Here is a 26,352-nt window from a genome sequence, read left to right as displayed (position 1 = left end):
GGCGGGGCTACTTTGTGCTACTCCATGCCTCCATGTAGTTTAGTTGCTACCAACCCCCGGGGGAAATGATCCATAGAAGTGCGAGTTAGAGACCGGAGGATGTGATCCAGGTCATTGAAGGTGTTGAAAAGCAGTCGCTTGTGATCGACATGCTTACGTGACACCGAGGAGGTTTTGCTCTCTATGCTTGGCACGCTCGTCCCTCAGGCTCCGCTCAAGTAACCCAGGAGCTTCCAGGCCAGATGGCACACTCCCAGTTTATTCACAGCCGATCTTTCTATGAACCCGCCTCTTCACTTGGAGCGGTGACTTCCTGGTTCACGGAGCAAAGCTGGATCCTCATTTGATTTCCTAATAAAAGTACAAGTATTACCATCAACATGTCCTTAAAGTACCAAGCGTAAAGCTGCTCACGCAGAACGGCCCATTTCAGAATAGTGTTTATTATGATATTGTAATTATTGGACCATTAATGTGTTCATCACTTTTATGTTGCAACAGGTGGAGCTCATTTTAATAACTTCACAAGCTGCTGGGTAGTGTGATCAATTATAATACAACTTAATTTATTAGCTGATTGTGTTTTGTATTATTTCATTAAGTAGCTTAAAGGTTGAGTAGGTGATTCTAAAAACTAGTCATGTCATAGTATGTGTAAAACATCATATGGCATGTCATGTCTTTTCACCACTTTTTTCGACATACTTTTTTCACCACTTTTTTTTCGACATACAATACTATGACTTTTTTCAGCAATTATTTCAACATACTTTTTTCACCACTTTTCAACGTACTTTTTTCAGCATTTTTTCGACATATACTATATTATGATTTTTTTCGACTTACTTTTTTTTAGCACTTTTTCGTCATACTATATTATGATTTTTTTCACCACTTTTTTCGACATCCTTTTCAGCACTTTTTTCCAACATACTTTCTTCACCACTTTTTTGACATACTAAATACATACTAAACACTTTTTTCGACATACTATATTATGATTTTTTTAAGCACTTTTTCGACGTATTTTTCAGTACTTTTTTCGACAAACTATACTATGATTTTTTTCCGAGATACTTTTTTCGGTACATTTTTCGTCATACATTATGATTTTTTTCACCACTTTTTTCGACATTCTTTTTCACCAATTTTTTCTAACATACTTTTTTTTAGCACTTTTTTGACATACTATAATTTTTTTTCAGCATTTTTTCGACATACTATATTATGACTTTTTCAGCACTTTTCCGACGTATTTTTCAGCACTTTTTTTCGACATACTATATTATGATTTTTTTCAGTAATAATTTCAACATACCTTTTTCAGCACTTTTTTCGACAAACTATATTATGATTTTTTTCGACATACTTTTTTCAGCACTTTTTTCCACATTTTGCATACTTTGTTACTAACAAGAAAAAAATTACAGGTAATAATAAATAAAAATGTGATATACATATTGCTTAGAGGTAGTATTACTGGATATTTTAACAAAGTCAAAGCAATAAAAGTAAAAGTAAATGAGATTAAGTAGGCAGTGCTTAAATCCAACAACATGACACATTTCATTTACTTCTTCAATCTAATTTATTCTCCACAACCGTTTCAATACATGAGGTAATTTAAATACCAGAACATAGAAAAAAATGTAATATTCAGATAGGCATTGCAATTGAAGGCACCAGGGGTGTTAGGAGTAAGAGTGCATGGTTTATCTTCAAGTTGTATGCATCAACACGAGAAGTAACAGACATATTATGTTATTATTACATTAATATCACATGCTCAGATAAGACACCCTAACAAAAAACAACAGTTGTCATGATCTCTTGTCTATGGAAGCAAAACACAAAGCAATATTTCTGATAAGCAACTGAATACCTGTTTATGGGATTTGAGCACTAGCTCATGCTTATTGTTGAAATCTAAATACCACTAAATTCAAACTTTGAAAACCATCTTATGTAAATGTATGTGGTTTGAATTCCAATAAATTGATTTCAAATTTCATTATTTCACAAATTCAGTTAGAAAACTTGATGTTCTTCGGTAGCCCCGATGTATAACTTTTAATTTTCAAAATTGCCTTTTAACTAAAATGTATCAAAAATGAACAGTGTTTGATCATCATGATAACAGCTTTTTATTTCTTTTAGATGAGTGAATTGTCATTCTGAATTTATGTGACCTTAAAAAAATCAGTTTTCATACATGCAGGTAGATGGTTTTCAAAGTAAAATACTGTGTTTAACATTTCAATCACATTGATGCCTTTGGAAGTGATTACATTTCATAACTAGGTGTTCTGTTGCTTAAACAATTGAAACTCTATGTTGCTTTTTGGTTTCATACTTGGAGTGCAGAACTTGTGATGAGCGTATGTCGTCGATTACAAGCAGCTTTAATAGCATCAGACAGTCAATTAAGCCAGTAGGCCATTAGAGGGAGGCTTTGGCTTATTGTGTAAACACCACCAACCTGTAGAACTCATTAGTCATCATAATTGTTGCAAAATCCCACCCAAACCATAATATTGATTAAACTCAACCCAAAGAGCAGAACACGCATAACAGAAAACCCTTTCATCCACACTCATGGATACAAAATCAATATTTGCTACAGTATAGTATGTCAGAATACAGCATCCGTCTGTGATTTCAACACCTGTTTATCGCACCCTGTCCACCAACCCGACATAAACCCTCATTACAGTACATCTCCCCTAGAGACACATCAGCTACACAGCTAAGTATCTAAAACAAATTACTGTTTGCTGTGAACGTATTGCAGATAAGCAGCACGACCGTGCGTAATAAGCAGCCACACAAACTCCATAGTGGTTTGATACGTGCGTGTGAGTGTGTGATCTGTTGAAGCAGTGAAGCGGCTGCCGGCGGTCCATTACTGTCTGTAGGTCCTCCTCTCCTCCTCATTTGACGTCCTTACTGAGCTCCGAGGCTTCCAGCATTTTCTGAAACACAGCAACAGGTTCACGTGGATCTGTTTCACTCCAGAAAAGTGCAGTGTGTGTGTGTGTGTGTGTGTGTGTGTGTGGTTAGAATGATTTTAAAGGAGTTGACATCCATCCTGCTTTGTTACAGTAGCTGTCCATTTTATTGCCATAAGGAGCAACACGCCACCTTCCCAGCAGCCCTCTGGCTGACTGTGATAATGTGGAATCTCCACCAGCGTGGCTGTTTACCTCCCTTGGTCACCGTAATGGATTGTTCTGGTTTATCACAATTTGAGTCTTTTTTTTATTTTCGTTTCTTTCTCAGTGGCCCTGAGTGGTATCATTAACAAGAACACTTCATCAGGTTCATTGTTGAATTATTCACTAATATGGAGTCAGACAGGTTGGAAACAAGTGGACTGATTTGGACGATAAAAAATAAAAGGATGAGACTAAAATCATTGCGTTGTAAAACATCCATCAGTGTACTTTCTCTCCGCAGTGACTTTCTGAATGCACAATCAGCGGGGCCTGTGTCCAAGAACAATCTGCTAATCAAGTCCACTTAATGCACCAACGTATATTATAATTGGTAAAACCAAGTGAGGCATCATTAATTCCTTCAAGTAGAGGGTTGAATAGTTTACTGGGAGCGCTACAAGAGACTCTAACAAGCCGTTTAAAGAAACGTGATCATCAAACACGCCGACACGTGAATGACGTCTTCATATCTCTGCAACACAATACACAGACATCTTTGACAAAACCTCGACGCTGTAACCTCTTCACATTCTGTTGATGCATGCATATAGTTTGGTTATATTTGCTGAGAATTTACTTCTTCTTAGAAGAGAGCTAAATGGAAGTCAACTAAAGTCAGGTTTATTTATAGCTCCTCTCTGTCCTTTGATTCAAGGCAATGGATAATCCAGTCTTCATTGGAATTTAGTTTAACTGAGATATTGTTTCTGGTGTACAAAGATCAATAACATGCGATTTAAGTCATTCTTTTTTTAGTTAATTTTTCAAAGGTGCTGTACACCCTGAGGTTACCGCAGAGGTCGTGTGAACACCTGTTCACTGTTTCCTAAGCCACCCAGAGGCACATTCTCTTATTTTTAAACAGCATTACGTGCGAGTGAAAGGCTGCAGGGTCTGGAGCGTCTCCTAGACCGGGGACGAGCTCTCTGGATCACACAGAGACGTACAGGACTGGCAGGCAGGTATTGTTTGTAGCGCTTTGCTGACAGCACACAACTCAGCCAGGGAGCGGGAGGGCAGAGCTGGAGTTACACTGGAAGCCAAAACCTGATCCTGAAACACAGATCTGATCTTTTCACAGCTGTCCAAACACCGCCAGGGTTTTTCCCACAAGGTTACACAGGAGAGGAAAGAGCAAGTCTGTGTGTACACCTAAAGATGGAGATGGACGTGTACTGTACTGGTTGCTCTTTAATAACTCAGTCGGCCCGCGACTTTGAAGACTCCCCTCTTCCCTAGAGGCTCATGTTGGCAGAGTTACTTTTCAATCAGCTTCTGGCAATCAGTTTCTGCCTCACAGTCTGGTCGACGGGACCACAGAGGGGTTTGTGCTGAGGCAGCTGTTTAGCTTCAGAGCTGATCCTTCAGGGAGGCTGAACACAAACTGAATCCTCCAGGAACATAAAGGGTCAAAAGCAGAAGAACTGACTCCAGAGAATAAACAAGGTGTGTGCAGCTTTTTAGAGATGTTTGATGAGATTGGAAAAGTAAAGTGAAGAGATGGATAACAACCGGATATCTCGTAGTATCCCGAGGTGGAGCCTCAGTTGTTTAATTTACCTGCTCATGAGGTACACAAATGCTTTGCTGACAGTTTACATCGTTGCCTGCTCGTTAAATGGGAATTTCTTTATCTGTATCGGGGTTGTAAGGACATTGTAAAGGCTTAATGGTTTGTTTGTTTTTAACAAATCAGCAGGACCCAGGCTGACAGAACGGTGGCTTTGTTCCACTATAATGCAGTATATTACAGAGGAAGATGAATGACCAGCTGGCTTCAGGGTGTAAACCGATTTAGAGTGGATTTTTCTTCAGTGAATAAAATCTCTGCTGTTTTGAAGGAAATTGATTAATCCATTCACAAAAAAAATGAATGGTCAGCTATTTGTCTTATTAATGTCAACTGTAACTGATTGTTGGATAAAACAAACAATTTATAAAATTAAATTACTTTTTAACCCCTTTATATCACATTCTGGTCATATTATGCACCTTAACAATACTAATATTAATCTATTTTTTTTGTATTTTCATACCAAAATGCAATTGTATTTTCTTGATGTAAAACAAAAATATGTAAAAATATAATTTCTGCTAATGTAAGCTAGCACCACCCATTTTCAAACAACAATCTCTGCTCAACATTGTCCTGATATGTCAGTGTTGATCAGAGAGGAGAGGAAGCAGCCTCGTTTCATTTCTAATAGTCTCTGTGTCGATAGAGAGAGAGAGGGAGAGAGAGAGAGAGAGAGAGAGAGAGAGAGAGAGAGAGAGAGAGAGAGGGAGAGAGGGGGGGGGGAGATGGAGAGAGAGAGACAGCTGCACATTCACATGCATACATTGAACCATGCACTTCTGCATACAAATAGAAACTCATACAGCTACTTCAGGTCTGGTTTGATTTGACCCTCTTGAGTGTGGGAGCTACTCACTGGGATTACAGGATTAGTGTGTGTGCGTGTGTGTGTCTTGCTGTGTGTGTGTGTCTCTCGCTGTGTGTGTGTGTGTGTGCCTGCTAAACTGTAATGACTTGTCAAAGTGTGCACCCTACGTATGAAGTGTGGAGCATGCAGGCTGTGAGTGTGGTGCTTGTTATCCCTGCATGACTGTCTGATAGAGGCTTTAAGGGCACTGTTGCACCTCAGGCCTGCCTTTCAAATTCTCTCAACACCTTTAGCATTAATTCATCATAGTAAGAGTTGCCACTTGTTTTTTCGTCCATCAACTAACCCAATAATTAATTCAGCTCTACATACTTGCCTTCAACTTATTTGTCCAGCCCAATATTGAGCAAAACAATGCGGCAACAGCAATCCAGCCGGGGATTGTAACCTCTGCTCCACTCGCAGTGATCCATGATGTAAAAGCCTACAACGTACCCTCCTCTGATTCTGTAGCATCACGCAACCTCTGCTGCGATATGGAAACAACTTCCTTCACCATCTTACTCCACTGAAATATCCGGCCCTCTGAGAATTCACATCGACTTTGAGGTCTTTTCCTAGATCACTAGAGAAACAGCTTTGTTCCCTCCGTGGCCAAAACTAATACATTTAACAATAAACAATACATTTGTTTTCTCTTTTTCTTATTTTAGGTTGTTGTTATCACGCTTATGCATATTCAAGTGTTTTATTAGTTCTTTTGGTGCTATAAAAGGGAGTGTGACGTCATGATTGACAGCTGCTCTGAGTGAAGAAGTCACAGAGCCGCTGGCTCAGGACATGTACGTCGATAAGGAACGTCAAGAGGAGATGTAACTTCTACCTTTCCATTTTGTCTGTTTCTCCAGCTTCCTCCCACAGTCCAAAGGCATGCCGGATGGGGATAGGTTCATTGATGACTCTAAGGTGTGAACGTGAGTGTGAATGGTTGTCTCGGCTCCAGCCCCCCTGAATACAGGATAAGCGGTAGATGGATGTTTTCAGGAAGTACTGCAGGCATCTCTTCATACATATTCACTGGGATGATATCGAATGTATGCTGCCACGACTGTGTCTCTGTCTAATGAAGTCACAGTTAAGGTATGAATCTGCTGAGATTGATCTGCTCAGATGTCGGCGCAGAGGAAGGTAACTTAGCTGGAGAAGCGCAGCCAAGAAAGTCACTTGTCCGTCTGATCAAGTGTCTCCAGTGTGAATGTGAGATCTCCCTCACCACTTTATCCCACGTACCCTCCTGTGGCTGCATGTGGGTGCACAGAGTCAATGAGCATGTACATTCATATCATAGAGGAGCTGTCTGCTACATTTCCCCAGCAACAGCTGAACTGTCCAAGTTGCTGTGCTGTAAGCCGAGTCAAAAAGAAAACTGATGATGATTAAGGCTTTATGACTCTTTAGCCTTGTTTGTTCAAGGTGGCAACCTCTGGTTCTGAAAAGGGAAGCCATTGCGAAACCCGCCTTCTGTCTAATGGCCAGCAGGGGGCGGCTCCTCTCGTTGCAAATAGAGGTCTGATTGTAAAGAAGCTCCTGAGAAAATGATCCGACTTCTCACTTGATGTATTACTTCAGTAAACATTGTAAACATGATTTTTTTCTATTTTCAGGTCTTCTTCAATACAGCATGATAGGCCTGTTTGATTAATCGATTTTAAATCGTAATCGCGATTATGTAGTTAGGACGATGTCAAAAACGTGAAAATCGTAAAATCGATTTTTTAGTTAAGTTAAAGTTCTGCACTTTATTCATTCATTTCCTTAAGATAGATGCGAAAGTGAGGTTTTTCTCTTAATTCCAAAGGGATTGTTTTTTTGTTTTTTTGTTTACAAGAGGTCCACAAGAAGATAACATGGAGCAAAGCCAGACGGCAAAAGTTCGTTAATTGTTCTTTATATTAATCCCTTGAGGGATTTTTTGTTTAATAAGAGCAAGGTTTGCGCTCAAATCCCAATGGGGAAATTATTTGCAAAATTTTCAATAAAAAACAGCATATTTGAAATAATTTCTTTGCCTTTTGTCATTTCACAAAATAATCGTAATCGTAATTGAAAATCGGATTTTGAGAGAAGAAAATCGTGATTTCATTTTTGGGCAAAATCGAACAGCCCTACAGCATGATGTTCTTTTAGTCACAGTGTGTTTTCAGTTTGTGCAAGTTAATTAAATAATTTTGTTTGCCTTAACAATGTTGAATGTAATTAGTCAGTGTTTGGTTGTACTTAGCTCCGCCTTCTCCTGTCACTTCTGGTTGCAAAAAAACAATAGAGCAATGGCCATAAACCAAAATGGCGATGACCAAAATGCCGAATTGGAGGCTTCAAAACCGCAGTCTACAAACCAAGCTGCTTAACTAGTTGACTACACTGTAAAAAGTTTCCACTATAATTGTGTTCATTTGGCTTCTTCTAACCAAGCCGTCTCAACTGTGTGTTGTATGTCTACTTCAGTCAAGAGACTGAAACATTTCGCATTATGTACCAGTTTAACCACCTTCATCTTGTTCTCACTCTTTGCTTTCAAACAGACCATCATCCACTGCAATCGAGGTTCATCAACAAGCTAGGAAAAAAGGATTTAAGCAGCGGTACACATATTTAATCTCATGTGATGTCGTTAAGTATTATGCAACGCTGACTGTTAAATCAACTGGTTTTCATCTTGGTTACGACCAAATATCCACACTGTCATGTTAAATCACATATTCACAAACAAACCATCGGAGTTAGGATATTAGAGGAGTAGTCAACAATATAAAGGACTAATAGCATCCCAAGTGCTCAACAGTCAAAACACAAAACCCTTTAATAAAGTCACTGCAGTCTACAAACCAGCATCATCCACAGTGACAGAGCCGGAGCTACTCACCCTCCACGGGGCTGTCTCTGCAGAGCCAAGAGACCACAGAACAACACGGATAAACCAAACATCACTGGCTGATAAAACAAGAAAACACAGCACACAGTAGCTAGAATGTCATCATGACTGTGCAGGACTGGAAATAAACTACCATTTTATGCAAGCTGCAGGGGAACTCATGACCTTTCAGTTGGAAGAATAGCAGAAATCACCTCATTTGTGTGTAATCTGTATCAGAAGGGCCGGATGACGTAAACTGGGATACTGTCTCTAAAGAGTTAAACCTGTAAAAGTGGCTGCATACTGAGCAGCAGCAGAAGTGTGGCGAAACAAACACATGAGAGAAATGATGAACCTAAAGTCAAACAGCTCATCAGAGAAGCACTCAGCCCCGTCAGTCCACATCAAACAAATGGCTGCGGTGCCGAGCAAGCTAATGCTTTACTGTGGAGCCATATCAATACTATTAACATGAGGCACACCATTCGTCTTCAGCAAAGTGCTCTGGGACAAGCCTCAAGAGCTCATTCTTAATGCTAAATGGGAAGCTATGGACGAGCATGTCAGAACGGACACGTGAATAACATCAGTCTGAGTGTGTGTGGAGGCTGCTCGCTCCGATAGGGAGTTATTATAGCCTCAACAGGGCCACCAAGTGTGTGTGTGTGTGTGTGTGTTTGTGTGTGTCCTAATGTATATTTGAGTAAATCACCATATGATAAATACCAAATTAATAACATACACTAGACAATGTATTCTATTAGCATAAAGGCTGCACTGAATTCATATGTAATATTTATATCTCCACTAAATAAACCATTCATATAGTGATGAATGGAGTACACTGCCATTTGGATTTATTGGTCACACATGGAGACCTTGTTTAAAGAAGACATATCATTTCCAGGTTTATATTTGGATATTACATGTTTACATACTTTAATTTTCAAAAAACTCTTTTTCAAGCTGTCTCCCTAATATGGGTTCATCCGAGCTGATGTCAACACGTGTTTGATTGTATTTTTCCTTTTTCGGCATCTACTGTTAAAAATGTGCAGACTATGACCCAGGAATGTGATCTTAAAGGGTTAATGGCGTTGCTAGGCAACAGCTTGGGTGCATGTTGTCAGCTGATGTCATTCACATACACGGCAACAGCAAATTAACTGGGACACATTTAGTATGTTTAAGACATGGTCTATTAATTCTCTACTTGTGACATCACAGCTGTACAGAAATCTTGACGGTTGTTTCTAAGCACAGTTTCTGATCTGATATCTATGGAAAATGTAAAAAAAAAAAAAAAAAAAAATGTGTTTATTGTGAGGTTTGTCTCTTTCACAAATTAATTACACTCAAATTATGAGTGTCGGGAGGTGGAAAGATAATATGTAACCATAACCATACAAAACCATTTGTTCGTAAGAATAAAAGCTGAATAGTTTGCTAAAGTTAGAAAAGGTGTGAACAAAGGTGTTCACGAAATAAAGGCAGTCATTCGAAACCATGCAGGCCCACTGCCATCTGTTTCCCTCTGTTATCAGTCTGTGGAAGTTTCAACTAACCGGGAATCTACTGAACATCAACAAACTGAATTTCACAGACAAAGTAAGGAGATGTAGTCAAAGTATCTCTACTACGCCTTTTCATGAGAAATCTCTTCATGCTTTTCCTTTGATTAATACATTTCAAAGGCATGTGTTTGTGTATGAATATGGATGCTTGGTTGTAATTCATATAACAAGCCAGAGTCCCCACGCCCACTTTAAACATCAAATTCAAAGACTTTTCAAGGACTTTCCAAGCCCAATTTCCTGCAAAGATCCAACATGGTGTGGTTTGAAGTAAGTTACAACAATGAAGAACAGAGAGAGCCTCGATCCAGTCCACCATCTCCATTGCTGATATCATTCATCACTGAATTCTATCATAAATATTGTGAGTGCTAATTCTTCTTTAATTATTGATTTATTTATATGTTTGTTTTGTTGCTTTAGTTATATTTTAGTACACTAAGATGGACACACAAATATATGAATGGTCTTTGTTTTAGTAGCTGTTGCTGTTGTTTGAACTGTTGAGTGACTTCATGTTGAAGTTGGCCTTAGATGTCATCAGGTTTTACCTTTTTCTTGAGGGCCTCCAGGGATTCGAACTCCAGGCGGGCCAGATTGATCTGGATGTGTTTGGGGACATCTGGGATGAGGAAGGTCAGGATGAACTTGATGGCCAGCAGCCCATGCTGAAATCACAGAATACCACACGCGTCAGACGGAGTTAAATACTTTGACTCTGTTGTCTTCAACTTGTATTAGCGTCCTTAAAAACATCGTCCGGAGAACAAGCTTTGAAAGAGGGATCGATATAACTTGATCATGTTTGTGATATTGTGCTGTAAAATCAGAGAGGACAGGAGAAGGGAAGGGGAACGTCGGGGCCAGACACACAGCTTCTGTTCAAAGTTTAAAAAGGACAGTGGGCGTTGGCTTTGTACTCTAAAGTGCATATTAAACATGTCATTCAAAATTGTCGTATTTATTCTTGAGTTATGGCCAGAAACGTGTTTTGCGAGGTCACAGTGAGCTTCGTCTCACACAGTGTCATTGTCAGAGCTGAAGAAAGGTCTGGCCTGTTTGTCGTTCTTTAATCACAGTTGTCTTGGGTGGTGCTTAGAACATTATGGTGCCATTCGAAACAGATAGCACCGATAGCAGAAGGGGAGGAGAATGCCGTGTCTGCATCGGGCGAGTCAGACTACAGTGGCCTTGACCTTTGGCCACCAAGCAAGTTCACCCGAGAGTCTGTGCCAGATGATATTAAATTCCCTCCTGGCCTTCCTGAGATATCATGTTCACGACGAAGGGACAGACGTGAGGTCACAGCGTCCTTGACCTTTGATCACTAAATCCGCTCAGTGGATTGTTTGTACGCCCGTCCTCGACCAAAGACCTTCTTAGTCGACAAATATTCAAGCAATTTAATTGAGAGATCTATAAAACTGAGTTTCGCCCACAAAGACTCTCACAAAAACACCACTTTTGGTCTGGTGTTTATGAAATGAGTCATTCCTGTTCTTTTGTAAACAGTGAAAATGACTTCTTAGAAGCCGAATATCACAATAAAGCGCCCTTTATGCACCCTGGTGTTTCTACACTCTATGGTTTATTCATATACAGAGAAGTGCCTGTACTGTATGACATGTGAAGACTGAATAACAGACCGCCAATTACCCAGAATGCCATGTGCTTATGAATGTGTTCTCTTCTTCTTTACACATGTGCTTCTCTGATCTCAGCTTATCAGACACAGACGACCTGCATCTGAATCAGCAGAATGTGTGCGTTTCCCATGAAGACGACGGGACACATTCATTCCATTAATGCTGAGCAAACCCAGCTCTCAACTGCCACACACACACACACACACACACACACACACACACACACACACACACACACACACACACACACACACACACACACACACACACACACACACACACACACACACACACACACACACACACACACACACACACACACACACACACACACACACACACACACACACACACACACACACACACACACACACACACACACACACACACACACACACACACACACCTGTGCCAGTCCGTCTGGAGCACCCTTTTCCTCATCATAGTAATGGACTGGTGCACGCTCCAGCAGACAGGAGGGCAGACTGCTTCACACAAATGGGTTTCTGGCTCTGAATCATTATGAGCTTCTAGTGGTAATATGTTTCCCTAACTCACCCATACAATGTGAATCCACCAGGCATGTTACATGTTGACCGAATGCACCGACACCACCTTTGGCCAGAATGTCACATATTAATTACGCACAGCTAACAAAATATGAGGTTTCTGGAGAATTTGACGAAAAACTGTGGCGCCTCGATTTTACTCCCACGATGAGCTGCTAAAAAGAAAATGGTGGTTTTGAGCCCTGAAAACGAACATTTGCACGTTGTAATTCTGGCTCAAAGAACCACCGACTAAGACGTTTTGCCATTCCAGTCAGCACAGCCGTTCCACTAATTAACAACAGAACGAAGGAAGAAACCCCTGACCTTAGTGACTTGTCACATTTGATTGAAAGTGCACAACAGACCCGCCAGCCCTTCGTTGATTGCTAATGCTATTCAAGGCTAATTTATATTTCTGAGTGTTCAGCAGCGGCACAAGGTTGAGCTGAGACTGAGAGGACGCCGGCTAAGACAAGGGAGGGAATGTGACTTCAGAAATGTTATTTTCAAGGTGTGACAATAAATTTTGGTTTTGCCTGACATAATGGATGTGATGGAACTCCCAATGCTCTGCTTGCTAGGTATTTTCATTGTCATTGTTGCACTAAACTGGCATGGGAACTTGACACTTGACGATCTTCTGCATTGACAATGAGTGAGTCCTCCTCTGGACGACACAAAACGCTTCCAAAATGAGTTTTCTACCATCCTTAATGTAATTTTAGGCCTTTTTGGAATGAGAATAGTAATCCCCAGACCCAGCGGGTGTCCTAATCTGGAGACTATAATCTTAAACCAGGAAGAGCAGACAGGTCTTTGAGCATGCAGCTATTCCGCTGACTGAACAGTTTTTTTCCCCACTTTTCAGTATGCAGCACTTAATTCTGTTACCATGGCACCCCTTCACTGTTAATTGGAAAATTAGCATTTCAATCCACCATCAATCCAACTAATGAGGAACTACTAATTCTGTCGTTTCATGTGTGATCTGACATAAGCAGAACATTATATTCCAACTCTGGCATGTGTCACGGAGTTAGCACTATAGTCTTCACATTCACTTTCCCTGGATGATCCAAGGTAATTATGAAGAACATGATGACTATTAAACAGTAGACACTTCTGTAAAATCTAGAGGGAAATGCCACTCAAAATTAATCTACATGCTACAAATCTTACCTGAAAAGGGATTAAGAAACAAACAAAAGAAAAGTCCACATGCCTGATTTCTCTACAAATGAATATAATAATAATAAAAATACCTGAGGGCAACCGATTACATGAACTAAGGTTGGAGGATTAAACTCAGGCAAACAGTGAGATGCTAGGCTAGGCTAGACTACTGGTGAGTCCAGGTCTAATGCTCCTGTAGTTGCCATGGGCGAAAGCTAATCTGATTATCTAAAAACACAGTGTAATGGGATTACTGTGTGGTGGGCTGCTGAAAATAACCTTGGAGGAAACAGACAATTTGGCAAACCCACATGAAAATGACAAACAAGGGCACCTTTATTACCGAGCTCAGCTATAATAATGATGCATTCTCTTTGTTGCTGTTATTCTGAAGGACGTCAGTCTAGACTTTATTAAACAGAACAAGGATTTCAGCTTTTACACTAAAGCTCATCAAATCAACCTTTCACTAATAAAGTCTTACTGTATATCGTCACAAAATACTGCAGACAGACCTGTGACTCTGACAGAAAGTGTCTGTTTCTGTAGCAGGCTGGTCGGTTGCCTGGTTACTGCTCACTGATGCATGTAAGCCCTATATAGTAATTACTCAGGTATCATAGCACCGCTGCAGGCAGCCGACGAGGGGCTGCCCACCCTCCACCAGCCCCCACCCCCCAACCAAGATAAGAGGGCCCCGATGATTCGATTCCAACCCCTCGACTGTATGCAATCCGTCGTCCTTTCAAGAAGAGGAGATTCAGAGAAAATGACTTGACTAAAAAAGCGACATTTGGAACTGTTCGATGAAAAACGTATTAAAAAAACGCATGCATTCTCTGGTCTGTTTCCATTAAAATGGTGCCTCTCGTAGCAATGGACTGGATGTTGTGTCAATAGGCACCATCTGTGTGTGTATCTGTGTGTCGCTCCCCGTTGGTCCACTAAACATTATACAAGCGAGCTCTCATTATTCTCGGTGTCCCATCTCTTTAATGGCTCTATTCTAGGAAATGTGCTGGATGGTTTTCAGGGAGGAACGTGCTTGGATGTACAATCAGCTAGTGAGTCAGGTTCATAAACACACATGCAAAGCTTTTCCCTCTCAATCCATCTCTCTCTCTCTCGATCGTTTCTTCTCTCAACCCTTTCCTGTTTCTCAATCTCATCCATTCTGTCATTGCATTTTCTCACCTTTTTCCTTTTTTTTTTTACTCCTCCCACCTCCATTTGACCTGAGCCTTCTATCAAGTATAAAACGGGAGCAAATTCATGTGTGGACAGGTCTAACTGGTCACACACATTAGTGACCAACAGTTCAAAAAAAGAGAGAGTCCAACACACGCTGTGAGCTGCCCTCGATTATATTTTCTCCTGTGCTCAGCAGAGCAGCACCTCCTCTCCTTATTCAGGTGAAGGAGCGGAGAATAAGTCAGACGGGGAGCATCGCCCCCAGGGCCGGACGTGTAGTCTGTTTAAAAAAAAGTCAGTGTGAAGGAGACGGGGATGGACTTTCCCATCATCTCCTTGGCTGAGGTTTTTAAACCAACAAGACTAAAGCAAGCACCTAGAGTCTGGACATTAACCCCAAAGCAGACGGTACAAGTGTATTGGACAGGACGATTTAACACCCTGATGATTTTATCATTCTTACAGCAGTGATGTAAAAAGTATTAAAGGGTAACTTTTTTTATTTCTCAACCTTTCCCATCTTTTAGCGTGTTTAGTGACTGATGGGGTCAACGGAATCTGGATTGCTCCAATGATGAGGGAGAACGCTGCAGACGGCAGCTGCTAAATGGGCTGTAATGTAATCGCTCAGGGCGACTCCTCACCGTGTCATGCGACTGGTTGCCAGGACAACGGTGGAAACGTCAGTGAAGAGAGGAGTGCCGGTGAAAGCGTAGTTAAGTGTCATCTTAAAGATTTTTAGCGGGCGATATGACAATAATCATCGAAATATGCTTAACGTTCTTCAAATGAAAGCAAAACATACTGGAATCAGGTTACATTTAGTTAAGAAGCACATATTTGTATTGCATGATAGTTTTTATTATTAAGTGAAGAAAATTCACCACAATGAATTTCTTGTGAGTGTTTTTTAAAATCCTGATCCAAGATAAAAATCCCCTATCGTCCCGTCCCTAATCATGGCTGAATATCTAACTGGTTTCAACGATATGTCTTCTAGCGAAACACACGGGATGGAGTGAGGAGTTGTCCCTAAAATAGCAGTGCAGATTGAAAATACCAAACTTAATATAACATCTATAACATGTCTTGTGTAACAGTTGATTTTTTGGCGTGACGATGGCTCTGGGGTAAAGGTCAGCAGGTAAAAAAAAACGTTTTTGATGCCCATAGCAAATTCCCTGAAAAGGTCTGGAAAGTGTTGGATGGATCAGCGATTCTGAGCCCTGCTGCTCGTCACGCATTTAGGGATTGTATTTCATTAAGTCATCATATTTGACTGTTTACTGTGTCACCTGGATTATGTAGCCACTACTCTATTCTACTTGAATTGATGCAAATGCATTCATTCAAATATGTACGACTGATATGTGTGTGTTTGAGTCAGACCACTGAGAATCTATGTTTTATCGTAATCCATCCAAAAGAAATCAAACATAAAAGGAGACTCATTTTACTAGAAAGTGCATCTCCTATGTCTTTGCTGTCTGCATGACCCAAAGCTGTGGGCTTCTAGCTGAAGGGCTTCAGTGCACCATCTAGTGGGCAGTAGAGGTACTGCCAAATTATAGGATTACATAGAAGAAAAAAAACTTGGTTATTAACACAGCTATTTATTTTATCTTTCATTTAAATGTTTCAAGAATTACCATGAATTAAAAAAAACATAAAATCAAAACTCATAATTTCAATGAGCAGTTGCGTTTGAATATCACCAAATCAGTAACGACACATCATCAGGTTGAGATAAACATGTTTAGCCACTGTTAGCTAGTTAATGTTCCCTTGCATGCACTGACACAAAACTGATTTTTCAGTAACCAGCGCCAGCAAAAGCTGACAAAGCGTGTGGTGAGGGAACATGACGCTGAATACATTCAATTTCATTCATAATGGCAAGCAGTGATGGGTGAGGGTAAGCAGAATATCTTTTTCTACTTTTTTTTCTCTGTTATTTGTGAAGGTGGCCCTTGGAAAATGTTTGTTAAGAACCACAAATGGGAATTAAGTTACAAAAAGTGTTGTCATCGCAGTGGAGACTTTCCTTTATAAAGACGTCTGGTGGGTCTGCAGCATGAGTTTTTTCGACATACAATACTATGACTTTTTTATCACTTGTTTCATGGTTTTTCTGACGTACAATACAATACAAGACTTTTTTATCACTTTTTTAGATGAATGAATGATCTGCTTTAGTCACTCCTAAGATACATAAGTATAAGCTTTCACTCATCTCCTTGTCTTACACTGTAAACATTTAATTCTACACTAATAACAGTGACAAAAGTCTGTCGATATGGGAGTTCCTCACACTAAGTCAGTGCTCTAAACCTGCAGTAGCTTCTGACGTGGAGTGACACTAAAACAAATAGACCCATCGCTCACCAAACGAAGGTTTAATTAAACAAAACGTTATCCTGACAGTTTCCGAAGGAGACAAATCACTTACAGTGAACGGCTTTTCCATGAACGCTGGAGTTTATCGTATAGCTTTGTCTGCAGAACACGCATTCAATCAAACACGCGGACGATCAATATGACCCAGTTTCTGCCTGAGCATCAGCAGAGAGCGGCCGTACAGTGAGGTACAGTATGACTTTATAGAGCGTTTCACAGTCTGCTGGATGGTTAGAACAATCATCCCTCAGGAGCTCGTTAAAGCAGCTCAAACGTACAAATGTTTTCTCTACGAATATATCCTGAAGAAACCTCTCCGCATCATCCCCTCTATTCACTACAGCATCTCTATTTCTCTGTTTGTGTGCTGTTATTTTGAGCTTTTTCTCTGGAGGCATGAGGTGTGTGTGTGTGTGTGTGTGTGTGTGTGTGTGTGTGTGTGTGTGTGTGTGTGTGTGTGTGTGTGTGTGTGTGTGTGTGTGGATTGAACACGGAGAAAAAGGGAGCCGGCTGATGTTCACTCACGTTAATAGAGGTGGACTAAGGAGAGGAAGGATGATGCATATAATAATATACACACAAAAGCCAGAACAATGATTGGCTGACAGGAATACACACACAAACTTATGCAAATAAAGTCTCTCCCTCTCTCCCCCTCTCCCTCTCTCTCTCTCTCTCTCTCTCTCTCTGTCTGGAGTCTGGCTCCATCTAGTGAGTAAAACTCACCATCAGCTCAACTACTGTCGTGTGGTGTTGTGGGCATATCTACAGGCACAGGGGGGCGTACCTCCATGTTTCAAAGAAAGGCTGCTTACACACACAGTCTTGTTTTTTCCGGTTGTCACGGTACAGTCAGAGCAGATGTTTCCCTCATTCATTTCAATGCACATCCGCCTCATTACCAAGAAACTACCAAAGACAACAACGTGCACTTCTACACTGCCATGATTGCATCCAAAGTCGCCTCCTCCATCATCATCTCCCACACTGCCAACGACAGAGGCAGACTGCACTTCATTTTAAAAACAAATATATTGTGCGTATTTTTACACAGATAATTTTATCGTCAATCTTTCTATTTTGTTTAGGTTTCTTAGGTGTTACGGTACTTTTAATTTCTCTTACTATGTTTATATAATGCAACCTGAGCAGAGGTCGACTCAGAAGTCACTGCCGTTTACAGTGTGAGCTAAAAAATCTCACAATCAAGTTTCTTAAGCCTCCGGTCCTGATATAATCCATCCTGCTAATAACATGTCATTATGTAATCTTCCTATTTCCCTACATTATATGGCTGCACAGTACTCACAGCCTAATAATATCTGTAGGAGGGAGTGTCAGCGTGGACCAGTTGTTGCTTTGGACGTATTGCTCTCGGTCTTAGACTGGGCCAATATGTTTGCCCGTTGAGCTGCTACACTATTTCTTTCTCTAACAGACTGATTCAGCCTCGCTGTCACAAAGACCAGGTAAAAATAAATCCTTCCTGCCCCGAGCAATAACCCTCTACAACACCTCACCTCTGTCTAACAGAGAGCTCTCAGCTTTAATGTTGTGTTTCAGTCTCAACCCGCCTCCTTTCAAAAACATCACACATCTTTATATAAAAACGCCTGCACATGCCTAATACACCAAGTTATCCTTTGTTTATATTCTAACTGTAGTAGTTTGGTATATTTATGTTATATTCTATAACTCTGTATAATATAATATAAATATATTATATAAGTATAATACAATATAGATATATTTTGCTCTTCCAGTATTGATATGTTTATTTATTTACTGTGGATTTACTCTTGAGTGATGCCTGGATAACGTGCTGCTGTAAAAAAAGAATAATTTCCCAATCTGGGAACAATAATGTCAAACCATGCATCCGTCCATCCATCACACCATTGGGGGTCCCAGTAGTTTAATGCAGCACACTGCAAGATTGTATAAGGTAGTGTACCCAGAACACAGTGGGTTAACATTAACCAGACGTTTGAAGTAGATCAGTATTTTCAGAGTCAACACTGATCAAATAAAAAAAATCCACGATCCTCATTTTGAAATATGGACTTGATGATGAAACCAGACAAGCCTAGTTTTATATAATAAAAAAAAGTTGCACCAAAACAATTAGATACTGTACGGGATGATTCATCTCAGAGAGTCTTTGTGTTTGAGTGTGTTTATGGATTACCTCAATAGCCACCGTCCACAGTATGAGCTGCGTGTCTGAGCCGGGGAAGTAAGCCTTGACTTGTGGAGACATGCCTATCAGCGAGCAGTTGGTCACCACCGCGATCACGCTCATGGCCTCAAAGGCAAGCTGGACACAGAGAGAGACAGCAACGGTCAGTGACTGGTTTACAGCAACGCTGGACAGCTGGGCACAATGTAGAGTATGTGATACCTTGTTCTTAATAAACCAACGCTGTTCAGATTAGGAAAGTTATTTAGTCCCTGGGGTGTTAATTATTGGTCTTAAATAAAATGCAGGTCATGTGTTTGGCTTTTTATTTCCTAATAATTATACCAACTGCCTTCTTTGTCTCAAAAAAGATCTGATAAAGCCATAAACCTTCCTGAAACAACCTGACATAGTCGCTCACACAGAAGCTAGCAGTCTGCCTGTCTCACCTGCCAGACGCCGATGTTCGCTGCCGGCTCGGAGAAGGGACGTTTGAAGACGCGACACATCTTGAAGGCGTCGGAGTAAACCTCTGTGATGTTGTTCAGCACCACCAGGACAGCAGCCAGAGGGTAGACGCAGGAGAACAGGCTGACGTAACCAAACAGCAGGAACAGCTCCAGGTAGTCATCAAAGGTACCCTGGGAGAGGGAGGCACACGGTCATATTAATGAACTGAAGGAATCATGAAAAGAAGAATCACGTGCAGCGTGCACCTACCAAGTACGTGCTCATGTCGGCCTCCAGTCGGACCTGCTCTTCCAGAGGAAGCTCTTTGTCCTCCAGAGTTCTTCTCTTCTTCTCCATTTTGCGTATCAACTTCTTGTTGCGTCTCCTCTGGAGCCAGTAAGGGAGGAAGGCCTCCATGATCTGATTCAAGATCTGACTGGTGATCAACAACGTGGCCAGACTCTGGATACGTAGGAAGGGTGGCATGCATGGAGGGAAAGAAAGTGAAGGTAGGAATTAAAAGTGGAATCGGAGGTGAAACGGGCAGAATGATGGAAGAAAAGAAGGAGGAAAGATAGGACACAGGGGGAATGAAAGAAGGGAGAAAGTGAACAGAAGTAAATTAAGACAAAAACCAAACAAGAAAGTTTAATTACTCCCACGGATGGCAGCAGGCCTACCTGTCTGAGCAGCACCATGTCTTGCATGACGAAGGCAATATAGAACAGCGAGGCGAAACAGTTGAAGAAGTTGAACTACGGGGGAAAAAAAGTCAAGACAGTGTTGACAAGAAAAGCTGCTCTCTGACCACTGAGGGGTGAAATTGGCCGTGTTATGTATGATTTATACTCACTACTAATACTTTGAGCACCAAGTGATTCTGATATGAAGACTCGAGCCTGTGGTTTTCTAAATGGAGGAAATATAGTTGTGAATATTATATTATACGTTTTCATTTCTATCTTATAGACTATGGTGTCATTTTTGTGGTATATTCTAATCAGTAATCTATTGCACGTCCATCCATCCTGGGGAAGGGATCTGTTGCTTTCCCCGAGGTTTCTTCCTTTTTCACCTGTTAAAGGGTTAATATAGGGAGTTTTTCCTCACTTGATGGAGAGTCCCGGAACAGAGGATGTTGTGTTCTGTACAAATTGTAAAGCCCTCTGAGGAAATCTTGTGATTTGGGGCTGTATACATCGAATTCAATAGTGTTCTCAGGAGTGATACTCAAATACTCAGAACACTCTGGAAGCTCTCAGGGTCATTCATTGTCATTGGAGCAGCTCCACTTTATACTTGACATCACAGATTTGAGTTGAAGCACTCTGCGTTCTGGATTTGGGAATGTTTTTCAAGACTGTATGAATATCGTATGAATTTATGAAATGGGTGTGATCGGGATTATCAGTTATAATAATCGATATTAATAATAAAAACAAACAACCGAATTAGTGCTTACGTTGGAACTGCACATAAAACAAGCAGGTCTACTCACCCCACTCAGTGAGAAACTCAGCAGCATATCTGTAGATGAGATTCATAATCTCTATGACCACAGCGTAGATGATACTGGGGACGAACAGCAGGATTCCCGTCCAGAACGTGGGGTTCTCATCGTGGACTGACAGCGCCCATCCCTCCATTAGAAAGTAGATCATCATGATGAAGAGGGACACGTAGAGGCAGAACAGGACAAAGGGCAGGGACACAAGGTAGATACGCAGCTGCCTCTTGGCGTTGGGGTAGAGCGGCTCCTCGCGGCCCGTCACAGGGTTGAACCCGAGGACGCCGTGGAAACCAGGCCGAGGTTCTTCAAAGGCTTTCTTTCTGCTCAGGGTGCCCCAGCTGTAGGCCAGTGAGGCGCTGCGACGCTTCCATAACTGGTGGAGGAAAGGTTCGGCTCATTGGTTAACTCAGCTTTCACTAGACTGCTACTCAGTCACGCTACAATGAATTATGCCCCTTTCATTCATCTGCGTTATCACATTTCAGATTATTAACTCCATTTCAGAGGATTTATAATCATAAAAATCGTACCTCCAGGATAACGGTGCACCAGACCAAGTTGAAGGCAGCAAAGAGGACATATTTGTCGTAGTCCTCCCAGTCAAACAGATAGTAAGGCACTCCAATGAGAGCCATAGGCACCAGGGCAAAAGTGAAGTACTCTAGGAAGCCGAAGTAGAGGGCTTGACCCTCGCCGTAGTAATGTCTGATCTCATCTGGGATTACAGAATGGAGAAGAAAGTCAGTAAAAAAAAAAAAGGAAACGATAAGGACTCTGAGCTGCAAATGGGGCATCATGTAGTAACCATCATGTAGAGTGACAATATAACAGTGTGTTGTGTTCATAGCTCACAAGGTTTCACAGGCAAGGCAACGAGAGACAACTTCTACTTACCAAGAGGTTGAAAGGACAGCTTCACCTTCTGGTACCAAGAAAACGACAGCCTCTTCAGTTCCTCCTTTTCGTGGAGAGGAAACACTTGGATCAGGATCCCCTTGGACAGCAGTCTGCGAACTAGGGTGGAAACAGGGTCATTACTTGTAACATTTCTCTACAACTGATTCACCATAATTGTCTAATACGTATATTTAATACTTATTGTAAAATACATGGACATGATTTTGGTCATCCTCTATGTTGGTGAATCAGTATTTGCTCAAAGAAACATATGGAAGATGTTTCATGACGTTTCAGTGACATGGAATCAGTCTTGTTGCATTTTTGTCCCTGACTTTTGTTTGGCTGAACTTTCCCAACCAAATAAACATGCAGCTTCATTTTCTAAATCAAGGCTGGGCAAACAATAGCTGTGAGCCAACCAATTGTACACAATGCACTGTCTATACTAATCATTTCTATTGTCTAATAGAGACCTGCTAAATACAAGTTCATGAAAGCTCTATCAGTCCATCTGCCACTTCTTGAGTGCATCATTTGTCGAGAATGATTACATTCTGCTTTAACACCATTTATCAAATAAAGTCGCTGAATAGAGGCACCATATCTCCCCTGCAAGTTCATTGCTTCCTTATCTGGCTTTGGGGTATTTCACTGCATTTGCATATTTATTGTTTCCATACTGCAGTCGCAGAGAGAGTGAGAGAGACAGAGAAAGACAGAGAGAGAGAGAGTAGTGAAGGAGAGGAGAGGTGAAGGCAGAGTAGTGTCTCCTTCTTTTCTTGCAACTTCAACATTTCACTACTAAAAAACTGAAATATACTGGAGGAAAAATGGAGGCGTGCTAAGATATTTAAATCTGATCTGATCTTACCAATAGGGCTTTTTGCTGGCAAGAACCTGACGATGCGATATGTAGCATGACAAACGGGTTACAATTCAATATGTAGTGATATATTGCAATACTGTCGATATATCACACATTTAAAAAAAAAATGGTTTAAAGAAAATTACACACCACCATATGCATGAAATCTGAGCAGAAACTAGAATTACCAATAAAATGGCATCACGTCATAATTTTATTAGACATTTGTGTGAAATTGCCATAATTAGCATATTCATTTTTGAGTTTTGGCCAAAGCTTTCACCATCACGTTGTAATCTGTTCATTCTTGATTCCAGCTGGATGTTTGTGCCAAACCTGAAGAAATTCCCTCCAGGTGTTCCCGAGATGTCACTTTCGAGATAATGGGCCGGACCGACGTGATTCCACAGTGACCTTGACATCTGACCCCCGAGTTGTAATCAGTTTACCCAGAACAGAAGTGAAGCCAGAGCCAAACAAAATAACTGCATCATGACCTTTTCTGTGGTTCCCCCAAGGTCTTGGTGTGTTAATCTGTTATTTTGGAGATATTTTTTATCAAGTGGTAAAATAAATTGTTAAATTTAGCACCAGACTCTATATTGAGAGTCCATTTATGTATTATTTTAGTTTTGTTTTTATATTTTTGTCATATTCCACTTTCAATATATTTGGTCTTTCTACTTGCCATTATTTACTCATAATGTTACATATTTAATTAATCAATGTTTGGGGGTCAACTGATTGACTTTCTGTTAACTAAGCGACTACCGGTGGGTGACGATCTTCCATCATGGTGTTTGTAGCATCTCTCTACTGTATACGCCATCGTGTCTGCTTTTGTGTGCTCCAGTGCCGAGCTGATCCGCCTACCTGAATGTCAAACTGAGAGGTGGAAGGACACTCACTGATAGATTTCCCGGGGTAGAGCTTGACGTGCGTGTGTCCTGGTACGTGAGTCTCATCTTTGGCACGTAGCGTGTCCAGCTCGTGTTTAACGATGTACTGACACTCGGCCATACTGAGGAAGGAGTCTCCGTCCCCTGGAGAGACAGACAGACAGACAGCGTTGCATCAGACACAAACAGCAAACACACAGACGTTCACAACAGCAGCATGTTAAACGGCTCGGACGCAGCAATACTGAGACGACTGATTTCAAACTGTGACCGCACCGGGAGCGTTTCAATGACCGGACAATTCATTTTCCAGCTCTTTTGATTTAGAACGGCATGCTTGAACACTGGTTATAAAGCAGCAATGATCCTAATATTAAAGAGCACTTCACTCCATGAGGGATTATCTGTGTTACTGATTTATCTGTCAGTTATTTACAATTAATCGTCAACATTATTTCCTAAAAAAAAAGTCAGTTTACAATTTTTTAAATTGGACAAAATTAGCAAAGCAATAGTTGATCATTGAATCAGGAAAACCACTCATTCCAGTTTATGTATGTTGTATTCATTCATTACAACTGTGACATGTCATCACCTTTAAAGTTGATATAGCAAAGTTGCTCAGCCCAGCAGTTACAGAACAACATTGTCATGGAGTCATCTTTGTACCTAAAACTCTGTTTTTGGTCTCCACCAACACCAACAACTGAGAAAAATGCCCTTCTCTTCAGCTGCCACTTTGACCAGCTTTTTTCTGCCGACTGCGGCTACAAACAATGAGAAGAGTGACAGTGAGAGTGAAACGGGACAGTAAAGCCGTGGGTCAGACATCAAAACAATGAGCTGAAACTCTACAAAGCTCTGTAAAGCCGAGGGGAGCTGCAGGTGATCATTCTCTGTGGCAGCAACTGCTTTCCCATTTTCACAGTATGTTTGGATGGACCCTAGCAAAGCCTATGTCACTGAGTGATGAACTTACACCAGTGGTCTGTCGAGTTAGAGTTCCCCAATTGAACACTGCTTTTGCAACATGACTATCAACTGTGTTGTATTTAGAGAGACAAAACCGCAATCATCACAAGACAAACAGCAGCCTCCACCTGGATTTTACCTTGAAAGTCTTTGAAGTTGTGTTTGTTGGCGCAGGTGAAGCCTCTCATGGATCCGTCATTGAACTCCTTAAAGAGGCCAACATCCTCAGCACCAGAGAGCAGCCTCTGCCATGTGGCCCCCACCAGGAACATGTTGGGGTTTTCCTTCTCCTGAGCCCCGACTCCGGGGCCCAGTTGCTCCACCAGCAGCTCAGCACCTGGGACAAACAGCAGGGTTAGTAACACTGAAAGTAATGGACCGACAGTGGGAACCATTTAACTCATTTGGGCCTGTCAACTTCCTTGTTGTGGAAATATAATAATAAATGATATAATAATGCAAGTACACCTATCAAAGAGCAATGTACTTTACATTCTTAAGAATATTTAGAAATTGAAAGTGGAATAATAATAACAAAAATATTATTATTATCCTAAATGCAATAAAACTAAACAAAAATAATACATAAAATTAACACTAAGACTAACACTTTAAAAGGGATGATGTCACCTGAACGTTGCATCTTTTCCTCTGAAGAGTAAAATCTAAATAATAAAACATTGCGACAGGCCATACCTCCATCCTGCTGTTTGTCTCGTATCCTGCTCAGTAACCATTTGATGGCTTCCGCCTTGGTGTCCGAGGCCAACTCCACCACCACCAGAGGAGTGAACCAGGAGCCCCGGCTGTCTCCTGACAGCCCCTGCAGCATCCTTCCGCCTCCCTGGACACCTGCACGGGTCAAGTCAAGTCAGATTATATTATCATTCCATCTACATGGTACGCAGTGAACTGAGATACTCTTTCTCAGGTCCTAGGAGCTATACGGACACATTATAATAAATAGAAACTGTACGAAAAGAGCTATTTCTACCTAAGACATTGACGTAATAAGTATTAAATAAGTATTAAATGGAGGATATCTTAACAAAACAGAAAATACAAATCTGAAATGCTCTCCCACATGTCTAGTTTCGGACTTAGGGGGCGCTGTTGTGTCACCTCGCGTAAATAGCAGAGAGAAAGATAACTAATGAGAAAGGAACAGAACGGGAAGGCCGTCATCATAACAAAAAAAGTCATGAAGTTCATATTTCTTAATTCTCCCTGACAGCTGCTCCATTTCTGCTATGATCTACTGGACGGGCTGAACGATCGACTCCACAGTCAGACCCCGTAGTGACAGAAACAGCTGACACAGAACGGGAGGGGCCGCTGGTGTTGGGAAGTTACACGACGCGATTGGGAAAGGAGTGCAGGAAAGGCGGCGGGAGAAGAGGGCCGGAGCGCTGCACTGTGACGGAGGTCTCGGTACTCACCCGGATCTGTGTCTGCGAAAGGGAAAAAAAAGGTCCCGATCCCGGCCTGGGGGGGGCTGATCTGCGAACGGTCAGATTAGATCAGAAACAGCA

The 26,352-nt window shown here is 41.2% G+C and overlaps 1 protein-coding gene across 2 annotated transcripts; it reads right to left on the bottom strand.

Annotated features, from left to right (window-relative positions):
• Positions 1-1,565: 1,565 nt before the first annotated feature.
• On the bottom strand, positions 1,566-26,325 carry ano10a (anoctamin 10a). Of its 2 annotated transcripts, XM_084026017.1 has the most exons (15): positions 26,260-26,325; positions 25,517-25,672; positions 24,960-25,157; positions 23,858-23,992; positions 22,079-22,198; positions 21,715-21,899; positions 21,173-21,557; positions 20,528-20,583; positions 20,355-20,429; positions 19,945-20,136; positions 19,674-19,865; positions 19,234-19,362; positions 10,639-10,755; positions 8,523-8,539; positions 1,566-2,972 (listed from the first exon to the last, which is right to left on the bottom strand). In XM_084026017.1, the coding sequence occupies exons 2-15, from the start codon at positions 25,650-25,652 to the stop codon at positions 2,903-2,905; spliced, it is 2,007 nt and encodes a 668-aa protein (XP_083882143.1). In that variant the 5' UTR covers positions 25,653-25,672; positions 26,260-26,325; the 3' UTR covers positions 1,566-2,902. The 2 variants fall into 2 exon arrangements, with proteins under 2 accessions (XP_083882143.1, XP_083882144.1); XM_084026018.1 differs by lacking the exon at positions 8,523-8,539 and having other exon boundaries at positions 26,260-26,315.
• Between the last annotated feature and the right edge of the window lie 27 nt (positions 26,326-26,352).

This window comes from Eutrigla gurnardus (assembly GCF_963514095.1).
Source record: "Eutrigla gurnardus genome assembly, chromosome: 14".
Classification (NCBI taxonomy): Eukaryota; Metazoa; Chordata; class Actinopteri; order Perciformes; family Triglidae; genus Eutrigla; species Eutrigla gurnardus.
This window is presented reverse-complemented; position numbering and strand designations above follow the sequence as displayed.

Coding starts and splice junctions, on each gene's coding strand:
- ano10a (XM_084026017.1), bottom strand. CDS start 25,652: ATGCTGCAGGGGCTGTCAGGAGACAGCCGGGGCTCCTGGTTCACTCCT. Junction 20,430..20,527: donor TGGTGCTCAAAGTATTAGTA/GTGAGTATAAAT, acceptor TTTCCCCCGTAG/TTCAACTTCTTCAACTGTTT. Junction 10,756..19,233: donor TGTGGACGGTGGCTATTGAG/GTAATCCATAAA, acceptor CTGTGATTTCAG/CATGGGCTGCTGGCCATCAA.